Below are 18,649 nucleotides of genomic sequence, written 5' to 3'. Positions count from 1 at the left end.
TTGCGTTGTAGGAAGAGGCAACCTTCACCACTAGGAACTCATGCATCCAAGTCACATGGTGTGGCGCTGTTCCCACCGTGATGGGTAGGGTAATCTTTCCTTTTGGCCTGGTGAGGTTGCTGGAGAAGCCGACGAGAGGAGCATCAGTCGGTTGGAGCCTCTCTAGCGCTAACTTCATTCTCTCATAGGTGTTATAGAAAATGATGTTAGCTGACGAGCCACTATCCACTAAAATCTTCTTTACCATGAAATTGGAGATGATGGTTGCGACCACGAGGGCATCATCGTGGGGGACACTAACCCCCTTTAAGTCCTTGTCGGTGAAGACGAGGGCATGTGAACATCTCAGCCTATGCGGAGTGTCCGGGTATTTCTACTTCTTTGGGGCAGGCTCTTGGACGTTGAGCTGCCTGGCGTAGGCTTTTCGATCCAAAGCCGAGGCTCCGCTCGAGGCCATGCCCCCAGCGATGACGTCAATGACGCTTGCCATTTGCTGGTGTTGTTGCTGGGATGACGAGGTGCTGACCTCTCCTCCGACGAACTGCTTGAGGTGTCCTCGGTGAATGAGGGACTCTATTTCATTCTTTAGATTGTACCAATCCTCGGTGTCACGTCTGGTGCCGTGGTGGTACTTGCAGTAGTTTGTAGGGTTCCCCCTCTTGGGGTTCCGCTTCAACTTCGTTGGCCACTTCATTAATTTTCTCTTCCCTTGTTTGCATCAGAATCTGGGTGAGAGTAGAGTTGAGTGACATGTAGTCCTTGTAGGTCAAGGTGGTGGGCTTCTTGTTGTCTTTGCTGCCATTGATGTCAGGGGGACGTTGGTCTCCACTTTTCCTCTTCTTTTTCGGGGGCCCTTCGTGGCACTCGGCTACCCCTTCTTGGTTGTTCCCGGCCGAAGCCTCTTCGGCTACGATGTATTTCTAGGCCTTCTTGAGGAATTCGAGTTTGGTCTTCGGTGGGGTCTTGGCAACCGAGCACTTGAGAGTTGAGTTGGGGCGAAGCCCATTGATGGCCACATGCACGGAGGCTATAGGGTCGAGGTCTCAAACTTTGAGCTCTTCTTTCTTGAAGCGGTTGATGTAAGACTGCAAGCTTTCACCCGACTCCTGTTTGAGCGAAATTAGAGAGACTACGCTCTTCTGGCATCGCCTACTGCTGATGAAGCGGGCGAGGAACAGGATTGTAAATTGCTCCCGTGAGCTAATTAATCGAGGAAGACTGGAGAACCAACGACGAGCTGCCCTCTGAAGGTAGCTTGGAAGGTCCGACACATTAAGGCGTCGGAATAGCCGTACAATATCATGAGCACTCTGAAACCTTCCGGGTGGTCATCGGGTTTAGTGCTTCCGTCGTACGTCACCACTGTGGGATTCTTGAAGTGTGGGGGGAGAGGCTCCAAGATGATTTCCTAGGTGAATGCGTCCATGCGATCGGTGGAGTTGCCGTGACTAGCTGAGGTGTTGGCTCGACTCTCCTTAACCTGGCGGAGCTCATCCTTGATGACCCCAATCTTGGCTCGCAACTCGGTGATCCCTGGGTCGACACGGGCCTGAGCCCTGCTCTTGTCTTTGCAGACCCGATGGGTGTCGGCTTGGACTCCCGAAAATCCGAGACAGGGTCGCATGCTCCTCTACGGGCGTGACTGTCATTTAGAACGTCCCTGAGGTCTAAAATGGGAGGTGGAGTGGGATGGCATCGACTCTCGCCTTGGGAGCAAACTCCAGGGCAGCCGAACTGCCTGCCATTGTCCTGGGGGGCCTCCCTACAATGGTGGTGGTGTTGCTTCAAAGATTGATGACTGTCTTCGGATTGAACGGGCACACTCTTTCTTCAGCTCATAGGATAGACATTCCTTCGAGGTGAGTCCGGGAGGCGGTTATTGCCCGATAATGATGGTCCAACCAACGGATTACCATGGCCGAGGGCCGGTATCTCAATGTTCTCACACAGACCTTTATCCTTTGACACCCCAGCGGGGCGGTCGCCTTAAGAGGGACCTCCTGTTCGGGGGCAGAATTCTTCCATTCGTTGGGTGAAGCAGTCTAAACAATCAAGAACGGCCTGAAACTGTTCGTATGTAACCAGGTTCGGAGTGTTCCTGGCTCTCCTCGCCATGGCTTCCAAGCTTATAGGGATTTTGGATCTTAGAGTATTATTATTGTTTATCCTGAAGTGGGGGTCGTCTTAGCAACCACGTTCTCACAGATGGCGCCAATTGTTGCCACGCAGTTTGGCCAAGGGCAACAAGGTAAATTTACTTTTGAAGTTTTGACGTTATCCAAGGACCCCGAGGCTTCGGAAGAGATTGACCGAAGATGAGAGCAACAAATTGAGGCAAATTACTACTTCTGAAGACTATGGTAGTTGAGGACTGCTAGTCGAAGCAAGGTCCCTGGTGGCCTGAGATACTGCAAGATAGGGCATGTCAGAGGCCTCGGGGTGGATACCCAAGGTGGAGGCTCCAACGCTCAAGTTAGTACGAGGTGTGAAACTGGGGAGAGTGTGAGAGTGCTCCTAGAGAAAGTCCTCGGATGCACCAGATCTCCTAGAATCAATGCTAGGTAGACAATGCAAGTGCGGGAAGTAAATGAGTGAGTAAATGTTGGAGTTACTCCGTTTCAGCCCCTTTTCAGGGGCGGTTACCTTTTATTTATACTCGAGCGTGCTGGTGGTAGACAGAGATGAATGCCTAAGATGAGACTTGTACGAGGTCAGGCTACAGACCCTAGTGATACGCCAGATAGTTATGTGATTGGCTTCGTACGAAGGCAACAGAGCTCTCACCTATTGTGGCTGACATTAGCAGGTGTTATTTGTGGAGTGCAAAATCTTGTATTTTATATTATTTTCTATATAGTTGTATTTGTACTCTTTCCAAACTGATCCTTTGGCTCATGGATCAACTCTATCCTGGGTCAGGCCCAAGCCCAATTCAAATGCATTCAATTATAATATAGGCTGTCATCTAATTGAATAGTTCGAATTTGGGGCTTAAGCCCAATTCTTAGGTTTGGATGGGCATCGGTTGAGCTTAAAACCTGATCAGCCTCCTGGCTATGGACCCTTAGCGCAATTATATCGCGTATTAGCCAGGTGGTTCAGTTGTTGAGTCAAGTCATCAACCGACAAAAGGTCGGAAAAACCCAGTGTAGTTTTGTTAAATTGTTAGTGGTAGACCAGGACTAGCGAGAACCGAGCATCTAGCGTGTCCGACGATTCTGATCCCAATAGCCATTGCAGTCGTACATCAGCAACATCCTCTATGGAATTCAAATCAGCCCCCACAACGTTCCACTACATTACCGCGATGTACTAGAAATATCTCGCGATGATAACGTCATCACTTCTGATGTATCATCGGGAGATGTTCCCACTACACGGCGGATATGTATTGTGGTACGTTGTGGGAGGCAGTCTTATGGGGTTGATTCGATCTCCCTTAAATGTTTCCGATGTACGGCTGAAATTGCAGTTGGTGGTGTAACGGGACCCTGTATTGACGTGCGAACATACACGACCAAACCAAACCAAAACGAATAAAAAATGGGCCAATACGGAATCGTCCCTAGATATTATCATAAATTGACGAAAAGGCCCTCGCTATGCCACTACGACACAACCCTAGTTTGGCTACGTAGCATTCTCCAAATTATAATGTTGTCTGAAGTCTGAACTCGGAAAAAAATCTGTAGATTTTGTACCATCCCTCATACCCGCATTTGACATTTCCCTCTGCAGTCCCGTTTAGACCGCTTGTATAGAATCTTCATCTGTCATAAACACATAGTACTACTTCCTCGCTTCGCATTTTAGAGCTTAAATCCATTTTATTCATCAATCAAAACCGCTAAATCAATCGCTGGCATCGCCGTTTTTCCCCCACTGGAATCAAATCAGATTCATCCCTATTTCAGCGCCACCTTTGCCTTGCTTATTGCAAGCCGTCTGAGCTCTTCAATTTTCATTTCTTTTTTTTTTTCGATTTTGAGATCTGTCATCTGTGGTTGGGGTTTTGGATTTTCATATGTTTCAATTTCCAAAACTCTAAACCTAGCCCTAATTTCTTGACGAAGCGATGAAGAGAAGCCAGCTCCCTTTTGGTTTAGAGCGAAAGTGGCTGATGCCTTTGATTGTAAGCTCCGTAGTTTCTGTCGCTGTGCTTCTCGTAGTGACTCTGGGTCATGCAAAATCTGCTACAATATCTGATTACTCTACTGTTCGACGGAAATCGATGAATTTGGACCCAAATTATGTCAATAATGAGGATCCATCAGATCTTCCGAGGTTGCCAAGATTTGCTTACTTGATATCTGGCACGAAAGGGGATGGACAACAACTAAGACGAGTCCTGCAAGCTGTTTATCACCCACGGAATTATTACCTGTTGCATCTGGATGTTGAAGCTTCTCCTGCCGAACGGCTTGAGCTAGCCAAATTTGCGAAATCTGATCGGGTTTTGCGGGAATTCAACAATGTACTGGTTGTGGGTAAAGCCAACATGGTCACTTACAAGGGCCCAACAATGATTGCCTGTACGCTACATGCTATCGCAATTCTACTGAAGCAGGCCAAGGAGTGGGACTGGTTTATAAATCTCAGTGCGTCCGACTATCCTCTCATATCACAAGACGGTTGGTTGCTTCCTTGCTACGAACTTTGTTGAATTGCCATCTCAATTGAAAAGGTCTTCATTATGTTCGCTACATCCCCAACTCTTTAGATAAAATACTATAATAGAATTGTAGTATGGTCTTATTATTTAATCGTTGACGAATTCATCCTCCAGATTGTAGTACTTTATTGCCACTCGAATATGCCCCGACTAGCCTATAGGAAGAATTAATGAAGTGACACTAACTACTATGGCCCCCATGTTTGAGCTCTTTAGGATGGGGTGAAATTGGGATCTTATTATCGTCCAAATGCTAAGTAGAATACGGCAATCTGTCCAGTTCAGAGCCTCTCAATCGTCCAAAGGATCATATTCTCGTCCAAATACTTGGCCACTTACCTTTTCAAAATATTTATCGATCAGCCTAGCCCTATAATCAACTTATCAACTAAAATTATAAATTCTACTCAAACTTATGAGTGGAAATGATCCTTTTTTTTGTGTCCTAAAATTTAAGTTCATAGTTTATTTCTTGTCCTTTCTTCCAAAAAAAAGTTTATTTCTTGTCATGGTCTGAAAATTAATACCTTCTTATGCACTCGTTGTATACTTGAGTAAAAAACTGACCTCCTTGGAGAATGGATACAACAAACATACTGACCTTGTTTCTTGCAATTTTGAGAATGGAAGCAATTGTTCTCTCAGTAGCTGGATTTTAGGACCATGACTTATTGGACATACAAAGTGTAGTGGTCTAATATATCCAGCCATCTGCATAAACAGGGAAACTGGCAATAAGAATGATGCCTTTAGCAAAGTGAGAAAACTGACTATTAGGGAAGAAGAAGAAAGAGGAAGAGGGGAGAGAAAGATCTTATTGAGAAAAAAAAATCATTAAAAGAGGCAAGTAAGGAATGAAACTGTATAACTCTGAATGACCATGCACATTTATGATGTTGTCTTAGGTGGTACTTGCTCCATTTGGGATAAAATGTTAACACGGCCTTGCAAATGTGCCCCTGACATACCATGGTAAACAAAATGTAAAACTATGATATTCGGTTATGAATTGTTTGAGTGAACCTTGGATTCCAAGATATGCCCAAAATGAGAAGAAAAGATCCTTGGGAAGTGTAGAAAAAAGGCATTTTGCTTTTGGGTGAAAGAATTTCCCTTCAAATTTAAATAGATTGATAATCATCTAGGATCACCTATTTATTGATGTTTGCCGACCATATGCAGGTACACAATGTTAGGTTCATCCCTATGCTTCATTATCCCTTGGAAAATCAACTAGTGCATCTATGAGAAAACCAAATTCTGAAAAACTGTCCAACTATGTTAACTTGTTACTTGCTAGTTATAAGTGTAAGGTCACTAATGAAAAACGAGCATTAAACAAATGACTAAATTTGAGCGTAAAAGAAGAAGTGGTCTTTTGTAAGTTGAAGGGTCTACAATAGCTACGGGCATGTCAAAAAGGACATGGGTTGAAGTAGTGAGAAATGATTCAAGGACTCGTAGATCATAATGATGAAATCATGTAGCCAACCTCATATAGTTAGGACAAGGCTTTGTTGAATTGAGTGTAAAAGCATCACTTAACATTAAGGTAATTCAAACTCATTCTCAGGAGCATTTTCAAGAACAATGGGACCAACGAACACAGAATACCCAGACATCAATAAATTGATGAGAGAGTTTGTGAATTAAACATGGTCCGGGGGGGGGGGGGAGATTCTAAAACTGTGAAAATAGCTTGACTTCGATAAGAATCTTTATATATGCTCTGAATTAGGTCAACCCTTGGCTGTTGTAGCTTATGCCTTTTATTCATAGACGTTGGGAATGAAAGACTTTTAGTTTCATTTTTATTAAAACCTCTTTACTGTTAATGATAAAAAAAAAAACAGTTTCTGTTCTAACAAAATGAAGCAGATTTTCTAAATGAACAAAATGATTTGATCCTTTAGTCAGTTTCCCTAAGTGACTTAGGAATCTTCCATGTGCAACTAACTAGGAGCAAAAAGAGCACTGAAAGAAACTAACTTAGAAACCACCAATGACTTGAGGGGTGAACACCTGACCAATCCAGATGATCCAGTACCCAATCGGTGGTTTGGATCTTTCACATTATTTCTTTGCATGGAAAAAATAAGATGTGCTGTGTAGGGAAGTTCCCTACTTGATCCAATAAGGAAACTTCTTTCCATATATATATAATGCAGATATGTTGGTATAGATATGAAGTATTCTATTTTTTATCTTCTTCTTCTTTTTGTCATGATTGGTAGAGCTGTTTTAGTTAAATAACCTCTAAGTCATTTATTCTCATATGCAAGAGCATGCCCAAAGCTGATTCTCTAGCTTCTTTTCAAGAAATAAAAAATTAAAGAGACAAATACTTCAGCACAAACATCATGACTCTTACAGGTAGTTCCTATGAGTTTTCTGACCTTCCTTGTATCATCGTGCTTTTTATACAGACCTTTTCCATGTTTTCTCATATTTGCCCAGGGATTCGAACTTCCTCGAGCATACAAGTAACATTGGTTGGAAAGAGTAAGCATACAGTTTGTGCCTTGTTTCTTGCATCATTGGAGTTACTTTCAGTGCTTACTATTTTCGTCGTTTATAGAGACATATATTATCTCATCATCATTTTTATTGCATGAATGCAGGCACCAAAGAGCAAGGCCTATCATTATAGATCCAGGATTATATCATTCAAAAAAATCTGGTGTTTTTTGGGCAAAAGAGAAAAGGTCTATGCCTGCTTCCTTCAAGCTATTCATGGGTAACGCCTTGATGACAATATTAGATCTACATCTATTTCTTTGGTTTTAATTCTTGTGTAGCCTGAAGTTTGGTAGGTAAGAATGCAGCTGATTAACAAAGCACAAATATATGATTTTCATTTCCAAAAATGGTCGAAAGCTAATATCTTTATATAATGTAGTTTCTTTTTTGTTCAATAATGAAAACTTTATTAAAAGTGTTATAGGAGAGAGAGAGGGGATACAGAGTTCTTCATAAGAAGGACCAGAACCCATGCCTGTTCATTAAGGCTACCCAAACAAAACTAAGAATCAGCAAAATACAATACCACATAGGAGAACCATGACTTTATAAGGAGATAATGGCTTCCAAATATAATTCTGTATTGTTTACTCCAGCTCTATCCAAACTGGTTTTTTAAAGCAGTATGGTAACTAAAGTGCAAGGGGTCCTAAAGCATGAGGGAAGAGGTGCAAGGAAAGGAATGTTTTCCTAAAAGAAGTGAGGCACTCTTATGAAAAGAAAAAGCAAAAAGAAATATAACAAGATGCATTTCTAAATTATGAAATAGGTACAATCTTGTTAGCTTAATTGGTTAGAGTGTTGTATTATTAACAGAAAGGTCGTTGACTCTGTTAAGACTCATGAAGGGCGACCTTGAAGCAGTTCCTGAGGTGGGCAGTAACCCACCAATTGGTATCAGAGCCAGAAGATGCCGACCACCCGCTCAACCACCGTGGAGGAGCGAGTGGATAAACTGGAAACCAATATACAGCAAATAGTCGGGGTATGAAGGAGCTGAGGGAAGCCATCACAGCAATACCCTCTCAACTCTTTGCAACTGGAGGCTGTGACAATGAAGGCGAGAGTTCTAGTCAAGCAAGCTTGAGAAGGAATAGAGGGCTATTGGGGTGACCATTGAAGATCGATTTTCCCCTTTTCTCAGGTGACAATCCTATCTCCTAGATATTTAGAGCCAAACAGAATTTTGAATACAATGAGATACCCGGGCATCAACGGGTAGCAGTGGCCTCCCATCCATAAGGAAGGAGAAGCCATATTGTGGTACCAATGGTACCGTCGGTCTCATCCCCAATTAACTTGGCCATATTTCACTGAGGCTTTATGCCGGAGGAATGGACCCTTTGGCTACGAAAACTTTGATGAAACTCTCTCTAAACTCAAGCAGCTCGGCTCTCTGTGTTATTATCAACAAGAGTTCGAGTGCTTGGCAGCCAGGGTTTATGGATGGCCTGAAAATGCTCTAGTCGGAAGTTTTGTAGGGGGCCTGTGTGAGGACATTAAGATAGAGGTGAAGGCCCTTCACCTTGCTATTGTCGATGTCGCCGCAGGGCTGGCTAGACTTCATGAAGAGCGCTTAAATCAACTCAAGAAGATAAACAAAAATCCTGGCCCACTTTTAAAGACTCCACCCAACCGCCTGGATCTGGGGAACCCAAAAACCTCTGGTCCAACCGTTCCCCTGAGAAAGTTGACTTGGTCGGAGATGCAGTCACGAAGGGAGCGTGGTCTATGTTATAATTGTGATGAAAAGTTTGCTCCCGGCCACCGCTGCAAGAGCCAACAACTCTTCCTCCTCTGATCAAATGAAGCTCTTGAGAGTTGAGGCAGATGAGTCCTCTACCCCAGAGGAAGAAGCTGAGGTTGATATAGATGAACCGGAGATTTCTTTACAAACTATGATTGGCCTGGACTCCCCCAGTACCATGAGAATTAAGGGGACAGTCAAGGGATGTCAAGTTTCCTTCCTAATTGATAGCTGTAGCACCCTTAACTTCATTACCGGATTGTTGGCTCGCTAGTTGGGCTTACCAGTTGAACTGGTTGAATTCTTTTCAGTCCATGTAGCTGATGGGAACCGGCTCAGATGTGATGAGGTGTGTTGAGCCATAGATCTCATGGTTCAAGGGCACCGGTTCAGCATTGAATTACATCCACTAAACTTTAGAGGGGCCGATGTGGTCCTTGGTGTCCAATGGTTTTACCAACTGGGGCGGGTGGTATGTGATTGGGAGAACTTTACTATGGAATTTACTGTTAACGGGAAACAGTGTACCCTTAAGGGTTTGGAACCTAACCAAACCAGGGCGGCTGATTATAACTCTATGGCCAAACAGTGCCAGCTTTTGGAACCCCCTATTGCAATGATGTTGGGCCCTAACCTCAGTGGGTCGGTGCTAACAGCTAAAGCGGCCTTACAACCCTCACCAGACCAAGAACAGGCCCTGAAGCAACTTCTGAAGGCCTATGAAGATGTGTTTTCCAATTTGGTGGGCCTTCCATCCCTTAGAGCCCAGGATCACCGAGTTCCCATTCAACCTGGAGAAGGGCCTGTGAATGTGCGCCCCTACAGATATCCAAACTACCAGAAGATGGAGATAGAGAAAATAGTGAATGAACTTCTACAACAAGGCCCGATTCAACCCAGTTCGAGTTCATACTCGTCCCCAGCTCTCTGTCAAGAAGAAAGATGGGACATGGAGGTTTTATGTGGATTATCGTGCTCTGAACCAGATCACCGTCAAGGACCGGTTTCCGATTCCTATTATAGATGAGTTACTTGATGAGCTCAAGATGGCTACTGTATTCTCAAAATTGGACCTAAGGTCGGGCTACCATCAGATTCGGGTCCACCCAGCTGACATTCATAAAACAGCCTTCCGGATCCACAACGAGCATTGTGAGTTTTTTGGCCATGCCCTTCGAGCTGACCAATGTTCCCTGTCCACATTTGATCGGTTGTGAATTCCACCCATTTTTGCACTGGTTTGCATTGGTTTTCTTTGATGATATCGTGATATATAGCTCTGATTGGACCAGCCACCTTGAGCACTTAGACATCACTTTGGGCCTTCTAAGGAAGCATCAGTTATTTGCCAAGTCCTCAAAATGCATATTCAGCCAGAATTAGGTGCAGTACCTTGGTCATATAGTGTCTCAAGGAGCAGTCATAGTAGACCTAGATAAGGTGACCAGCATGGTAAATTGGCCCAGGCCCTCATCAGTCCGCAGCCTTAGGGGATTCCTTGGACTGACAGGTTACTATTGGCTCTTCATTCGCAATTACAGGTTCCTGGCTAGCCCGCTTACACAGCTGTTAAAAAAGAATGCATACACTTGGGATGATCAAGCTAACGCTGCCTTCGAGGCACTTAAGAAGTGGTTCTGGAATTGGGGCTGTGCTAATGCAACAAGGTAAGCCCATAGCCTTTTTCAGTAAGGCATTATGGCTGTGGTTCTTTCTGTTCAAAAATGGAGAACCTACTTACTAGGGCGGCAGTTTGTGATAAGGACGGATTAACGCAGCTTAAAATACCTCTTGGACCAGCAGATTCACATGCCGAAACAACAGAAGTGGTTATATAAGTTGGTAGGCTTCAATTACAGGCTGGAATACAAACCTGGGCCATCCTTTAAGGCTGCCGATGCCCTGTCTAGGGCCCATGAGTTGAACTCCATATGCATTTCCAGGCCCAATTACCCTCTCTTGGAACAATTGAAGGCTGTAGCCCAACAAGACCCTCACCTACAGCAGGTTCGGGCCCAGTGGGCTTCGGATCCTCTTAAGGTTCCCGGTTATACAGTCATCAATTCACAGCTCTTCTATAAGAGCAAAATGGTGCTACCTACCCAATCTCCTCTGTTACAGGACCTCATACGACTTTTCCATGAGTCAGCCGCAGGTGGACATTCAGGTATCCTAAGAACTTATAGAAGAATTGCTTCACAGTACATCTGGACTGGAATGAGGAAGACAGTTCAGGAGTATGTCACCAAATGCCCCACTTGCCAGCAAGTATGAAACTCAAGCTCCGGCCGGCCTTCTCCAGCCATTGCCTATACCAAATTAGGTATGGGATGACATAATTATGGGTTTCATAACCGGCCTACCCCCATCATTTGGAAAGACAGTAATTCTAGTAGTGGTAGACCAGCTTTCCAAATATAGCTACTTTTCGGCATTGGCACATCCCTATATAGCAGCCCAGATTGCCAAGGTGTTTGTCCAAGATGTAGCCAAGCTCCATGGCACACCGATGTCTATTACTACTGACAGGGATCCTGCCTTTATGAGCAGATTCTGGTCTGAATATTTTAGGGTTCAGGGATCTCTCCTACACCACAACACCAGCTACCATCCCCAAACCAATGGACAGTCAGAAGTGGTAAATCGGTGTTTGGAGACTTATTTGAGGTGTTTCACAGGAGAAAATCCAAAGCAGTGGGTCAAGTGGCTGCCGTGGGCTGAGTATTGGTACAACACCACTTACTATAGCTCCACCGAAATGACTCCTTTCAAGGCCCTATATGGAAGGGAGCCGCCAGCCTTACTACCCTATGAGAAGGGGTCCACTCAGGTAGCCGAAGTAGAGGACCAATTACTAGGTAGGGATGCTATCATTCAATCCCTCAAGCACCACTTGGAAAGAGCAAGACAGACTAGGAAGACCCGCTATGACAAAAAACATCAAGGTGGGGGACCTAGTGTACCTCAAGCTACAGCCCTACAGACAGACATTAGCAGGCTGCAAAACTTGGCAGAAGTTTTCACCTCGACTCTTTGGGCCCTTTCACATCTTAGAAAGGATTGGAGAAGTTGCTGATCGCCTTGACCTCCCAGCTGCTGCTAGGTTTCATCCCGTATTCCATGTCTCCTTGTTGAAGAAACATCTGGGAAATGGAGCAGTCTCTCAGTCTTCACTACCCGCCTTCACTAATGAAGGAGAACTGATAGTTCAGCCTCTCAAGATCTTAGAATTCTGTTGGGTTAAGAAGGGCAAAAAGATGGTCCAAGAAGCTCTGGTAGTTTGGGACCAACTCCCTGTAGAAGATGCCACCTGGGAAAATTTTGAAAGCCTCAAGCAGCAGTTTCCTCACTCCAACCTTGAGGACAAGGTTGATCTCCAGGGGGGAGGAATTGCTTAGACTTGTGAAGCACGACATCAGCCCACTGAGACTCCAACGGCTAGAACCAACCCAGCTCGAGTAGCAGCTGAGAAAGCTCCCCATAACGGCAAGCCTGGATCACCTATCGGATTTGTTTATGTAAGAAGGCCACATCAGTAGTCTGTTATAACGGCCCATGTTTGACGTGCGGTAATGATTATAAATACTGGTATTACAGAAGGAAAGTGTGCATCATTTTTCCTGAGAATTATCTCTTCTTCTCTTCCGCAGGAGGCAGAGCTGCCCACGTAGCAGTTCCTGAGGAGGTTAATTCATCAAAACATGCAAAAAAACTAGTCAAGGCACACCTAGGTTTAGGTGAGATGCAGCCCACTGCCCACAAAAATGAGTACCCCTGGATCTGTTGATCCAGCTTAATGGTATTTTTACATTAATAGTCAATGATTTAGCTTCTAAAGTATGATGCCAAAGGAATTATGGACCCTTCCCGTCATCCTTTGTCTAGCCAATCCCAACCTAGGAATCTCCCTCTATATTATAATGCCCACTCTAATCACAGTCCCATGCCAGTGCGGCTCAAGGAAAAAAGAAGCACTCTTTGTATGAATCTCTGAAAGAGCTCTTGAATCTTGATACCTGTGAATGATTTGAATTCCTGAAGGAGCAACCATCACATTTTTTTAAAATTTTTTTATCAATAACTGATTTTTATCAGCAACACAGAAATGGTTTTTATTAATAAATTAAAGAAGAAAAAAGGGTACAACAAGAAGTTGTGTAGGTGAAAACCCTTTACAATAGCTAACCCCCACTCTATTACAACTGGGCCTAATACATTTGCTGTTTATGAACCTTTTTTTTATCAATAAGCTGACCTTTTTTTATGAATAATAGTAAATTTTTTTAGTTCAAAAGCTGATTTAGAGTTGTGAATTCATACAACATCCCAGGGAGAGGCACGAGCTGCAGCCCCTCCTTGAATCTTACAAGTAAACTAGGAAAGAAATACAAGAATCACAGCTGAGCCCAAAACAATTCTTCCCGATTTACCCCTTGCTTAGCCAACACATTGGACAAAGTATTTTCCGATCTCCCCACCCACTGTAAAGAGACCAACATATTCCTTGTCAACCAACTGAATTTCTTCATTTCATTCTCGTAGTGCCATATAGCATCTTCAGGATTTTTCAACCATCCCACCACCACTTTGGAATCTCCTTCAATTACTAGATGTTGTACCCCCAGCTGGTTTGCAAATTGCACCCCTTGTACAGCAGCTAATAGCCCTGTCCTGATGGAGTCCCCAACTCCTAAAGGACCCGAGTAGAGCAACAGAATCTCTCCCTTCTCATTTCTCAAGACAACACCCCCCATTCCAGATAATCCTGTGTTACCCATGCTACTTCCATCAAAGTTCAGCTTCAGTGAGCCTTCAGATGGAGGAGACTAGCTTGTAATTGACTTATCCTTTAAGGGTGAACACCTTGCTACTGCTGACCAGTTTATCCAAAGGTCATTAAAGGAGAAATGATGAAAGATTTCCAAAGTCTTCAGCCAAAGTATTGCCCTATGCAACACACAGCCTTTCAATTCCTGACTGCTCCTTTCCTTTTCTTGAAAGATTCTAGCATTCCTTTCTTCCCAAAGGAATGAATGGTCAATGAATATTCATATTTCATGACAGCCATTTGAATCGTTTGAATTCATTTCTATATTGCCAAACCACCCCTTCTCCTTTCTTCAACCACCCAATTATTGTCTTCGAATCCCCTCCAATAACCAACCTTGTAATTCCCAGTTCTTTAACTTTTTGTACCCTGATAACTGAAATTTTCCATTAATATTATAAATGAAGATTACAAGGAATGCAGAAATGATAAGAGATAAAACCATTTATCTCCAATAATCAAGATTTTACAACTGAGCCTATACATTTGAGTCCCCTTAACATCTTGTTTTTCCATACAATCAGCCATGCTGTTGGCCATCCTTTGCACCAATTGAATTTTATATTTATTCCCCTGGTTATCCATTCAAACCTTTTGAACTCATTGTTGTATATTTACAAATCATTCCCTTTGTTTAATAGCCACTTGACTGCCAGTTTTGAATCCCTTCAATTATCAATTTATGCACATTCAGCTCCTTTGCTCTAGTTATACACCTTCCAAAACTGCCAACACTTCAGGCTTCAGGTAACCCCCAATACCCATTGGACTTAAGAACAAAGCTAGTACATGCCCTATTTCATTTTGGATTGGAGCACATCTCCTACACCTGAAGGTCCTAGGTTCCCTTTGCTACTGCCATCAAAGTTGAGTTTAATGCACCCAACATCTGGTGGAGTCCAAGAAGTACTAATTTTGGATTTCAAAGCTGAAGTAAGAGCCACTTCCTCATAATGTCATCTACTAAGCATTTCGAGAACAATTCCATGGATTTCAGTTAATAAACCACCCTGATGACATCATGACATCATCAACAAATCAATTATGAAATCTCTAGACTTTTTCCTTGTACAAGTTCAATTGGTGATATTAACTGTAATGAGATGAATCTAAATATTTAGTTTTGGCTCTTTGTTGAGGAAAATTCTTGCATTGCTTTCCTCCCAAATTGCTCACGAAATGATTGTCTCTAAACACATTATTTGCATACTGTATATAATTCCTCATACAATACCAATATTTTTAATTAAAATTTGTAATTGTCACGTAATAAAACTAAGTTGTTTGTATGGTTCTTTTATATAGGTTTGTGATATAAAAATAGCAAAACAATACTAAGTCGTTGACATGAATGATAATTATTGTTTGGTTAATAGTCAACAACTTGATATGTAACAGTCACTTTTTTTTATTACAGGGTTCTCTAGACTTCGGGTAGAGACAACTATTGCTCAGGTAGCTTAACCCAAGAAGGGGTTGAATTGGGTTTTATGAGTTTCCTCCCCAACCAATGCCTTTTCAGAACTAGTGCAGTATGATGAAAATAGAGAGTAAAAATGCAGTGTGCAATACAATGAAAATATCAATATAAAGAAAGAATATCAACAATAGAAATCAAGGCAAAGCAAGAATAATGAAATGCACAAACAGGACTTTTATAGAGGTTCAGCCAAACTCGGCCTTCGCCCTCTCCCCTGTCACACCACCTAAGATTTTCCACTATAGCAGTTGGACTTCACAGGTGCCAACAAGACCTATACACTAGTTGGACTTCCTAGGTGCCAACAAGACCTTTCACCAGATTTTATCCAAACCTTTCATTGGATAGTCTTACAGGTCCTATGCAAACCTTTCACTGTGTTCTATCTCAAAATACTTAGCTAGCAAATCACTAGCTACACAAGCCCAAATAAGATATGAACAATGTAAGCACAGGTAAATGCAATGCTTCTCAATAGGTTGATATAACAATACAAAGAAAACTATCTCAATGTGCAAGATTACACAATGAATGTTTGGGTTCAACTGGGATTTTTAGGATTCATTGAGATCTCGACTTTTCTCACACTTAAGATCAAGGGTTTTTCTCTTTTCAACTCATGGGAAACTCAATAGAATCTATTCTTTTGATTGACGTTGCCCACATTTCCCTCTCTTTTTTTTTTTTGCTCAACCCTTTAAGTCTCATTTCATTTCCCTAGTTCTTTTCTAATTCTCACAGATTTTATATTTAGAGCAATATGACTGTTTTTAATTCGTTGGAGATTAATCAAACTTTTATTGAAAAGTCTTAGAGATGATTTCAATGAACTTTCAGACCTTTTCTGAAGACGAAAGTCATTGTAGCTCAAATAGCCTAAAAAGAAATCATGTGAGAGAGTTCTCTGCACAAAGTGGTCAACTGTTAACTCTAGTAGTTGGGCGCTTACTTTTCCAGACACTACTGCCTCAAGGGTAGTTGACTATTGCTTCACAGGCAGTTGACTACTAACAGTGTCCAACCTACTTCCAAGCCTGAACAATTTCATGAATCTAAATGGTACCGAGATGAGCCCAAAAATAACATAATTTGATGCCCTTGGCAAGGGATTCTTGCAGGCCTCCATGTTATGTGATTCCGAGTATGGACAAGTCTCTAGTAAATGTTTATTTGGTTTCTCTTGATATCTAGGAAATGTGATAGTAATATCTTGCTGACAACCCTGTTTTGGTAGCACATTGCCTGTTTAGATAACCATTGACAATGCTGGTGCTCATCCAATCATGGACAGTACCAGTTCCAGGCTTTACCCCTCAAGTTGTGGTTGGTAGGCTTTTGAGTGAACCAGCTGCAACAAGGTCACTGATCCTTCTTATTTTCTTCTATTTGGAGATAAACCAGATGAATTGCATAGTATGAAACTGAACCCTTCTCAAACCTTTTCACTCTTTTTGCTATGGCTCTGCTCAGTTCCATGTAAATTTAAGGAAAATGTTGTTAAACTGGAAAATGAACCATATTCCTAATTTACAGATCTGAACAGTTAAAAAATAAATGAGTGCTTCATAATATCAGATGTGAATTGAGAGGACCAACCTCACTTTTTTGAGAATGTTTATTTTTCAACAGCCATTTAATGTGCATGCGAATAACAAAATCCAGGAAGTCATTCATACTCCCAACCAAACAAATGGATTCTTTATGTAAATCAATGTTATGTAATGTTTATAATGCAGTTATCATTGGCCTACGAGTGATTTGAAACTCCAAGATTAATAATTATTTGTTTCTGTAGGGTCCGAGTGGATGGTGCTGACAAGATCGTTCCTGGAGTTCTGTGTGTGGGGCTGGGATAATCTCCCTCGTACTCTACTCATGTACTATACCAACTTCTTGTCATCCCCCGAGGGGTACTTTCACACCGTAATCTGCAATTCAAAAGACTACCAGAATACAACCGTCAATCATGACCTGCATTACATAAAGTGGGATAATCCTCCAAAGCAGCATCCCATCACCCTGACTTTGGAACATTTCGATGCGATGGTCCAGAGTGGGGCTCCTTTTGCACGCAAGTTTAACAATGATGATCCTGTTTTGGACAGGATAGATCATGAGCTTTTGGGAAGACTGGAAGGCCGATTTACACCGGGAGGTTGGTGCATGGGGACTTCCCTTATGGGCAAAGATCCGTGCACAGTCTTTGTCAATCCACTGGCTATTAGACCAAGTATAAGTTCAAAGAGGTTGGAGAAGCTGTTGGTGCAACTGCTTGATTCTGAAAATTTCAGACCTAAACAATGTAAATAGTTGTATATGCTACATTGTGAACTACACTTTGCCTCTCAATGTTACGTCTAAAAAAGTAGAGCATGTATTCTTCACCCTCCTTTTGTTGATACTCAACTGTCAGAGGAATACCAGCTTCTGTATTTCATTCCTTCATATTCAATGGAACAGTTGCATTTGTTTATTTATTTCTTTGGATCATCTGATTGTCATGGTTTAAAATATTGTATCCATTTCCACAATGACTGGCATGTCACGGATGGAATCATGTACATTGTAATGGGGTTGACGCGTATTTATTCCACATGTGCCGATTGGTATTTGCCCATAGTGTCATATCCAACTTGTATTCCTTGATATGGACCGAAACAAGTTGATATGGATCAGGTGCCAGCGGAATAACTTAATATTTGCTGGTTTCACTTTTTTTTCAGCACATTTTCTCACTTTTAAGGACGAGGCAGATCCTGGAATCTATCTCGTTAAAATCATTTTAAAGGTTGGTTCCAATGTTTACTCATGGAACTTGTTTTTTTTTTTTTTTTTTACCAAGAAGAAGTTAGTTAGAAATTTATCATTAATTTAAATTTTATAAATATTACCTTTTACACTTTATTATACACATTCATACATTAAATTGAAGAAAAATAATAAAATTATTTAAGTGACTTGATGCTAACTGAGACCACTGTCTTTTTAAGCATGGGTTCTTGGTATGGTATCAAATCTCCATGTCCTTAATGTATTTTGGAATTTATTTAACGCAAATTTGGTTTCAAAGCCAGTTCTACTAAAGTCAATTAAGGTCAGTTCCACCAAGGTCAATCAAGATTGATTCTTCGAATAAGTTGGGGTAAGGTAAACATCTAGACCTTGGAACCAACCTGGGTGAGGGTGGATTTTAGAATTTGGAATCAAACCCTACCCAGTAATAGATTGGATAGGTCAGTTCCATTTGGTTTTAGGTAGAACCTACTCATTTGCTCGTCCCTACTTTTAAGTCTTCTATTTTCATTATAAACACTTTTAGGAAAGTTTGCACTACAAAAACACTTGAGATCTTGCATTAAGAAAAAAGCTCATGGAATTAAGAATAAGAGGAATAATGCATTA

General features: G+C 42.1%; 1 protein-coding gene across 1 annotated transcript; it reads left to right on the top strand.

The window, feature by feature from the left end:
* The first annotated feature begins 3,653 nt into the window (after positions 1-3,653).
* On the top strand, positions 3,654-17,724 carry LOC148868106 (beta-glucuronosyltransferase GlcAT14C-like). The gene is made up of 4 exons (XM_088968807.1): positions 3,654-4,631; positions 7,099-7,174; positions 7,294-7,409; positions 17,043-17,724. Exons 1-4 carry the CDS (start codon positions 4,076-4,078, stop codon positions 17,555-17,557), a joined length of 1,263 nt encoding a protein of 420 aa, XP_088824933.1. The 5' UTR covers positions 3,654-4,075; the 3' UTR covers positions 17,558-17,724.
* The last annotated feature ends 925 nt before the right edge of the window (positions 17,725-18,649 follow it).

The sequence above is a fragment of the Nelumbo lutea genome, chromosome 2, assembly GCF_056320005.1.
Source record: "Nelumbo lutea isolate HS-2025 chromosome 2, American lotus-T2T, whole genome shotgun sequence".
NCBI lineage: Eukaryota > Viridiplantae > Streptophyta > Magnoliopsida > Proteales > Nelumbonaceae > Nelumbo > Nelumbo lutea.
The sequence above is the reverse complement of the archived record's forward strand: the minus strand, read 5'-3'. Positions and strand labels throughout refer to the sequence as shown.

Excerpts from the sequence above, each read along its gene's own strand:
- LOC148868106 (XM_088968807.1), top strand. The coding sequence starts at position 4,076 with ATGAAGAGAAGCCAGCTCCCTTTTGGTTTAGAGCGAAAGTGGCTGATG. Across the intron at positions 4,632-7,098 it reads TCCTCTCATATCACAAGACG|ACCTTTTCCATGTTTTCTCA; the intron begins GTTGGTTGCTTC and ends CTTTTTATACAG. Across the intron at positions 7,410-17,042 it reads TTCCTTCAAGCTATTCATGG|GGTCCGAGTGGATGGTGCTG; the intron begins GTAACGCCTTGA and ends TTGTTTCTGTAG.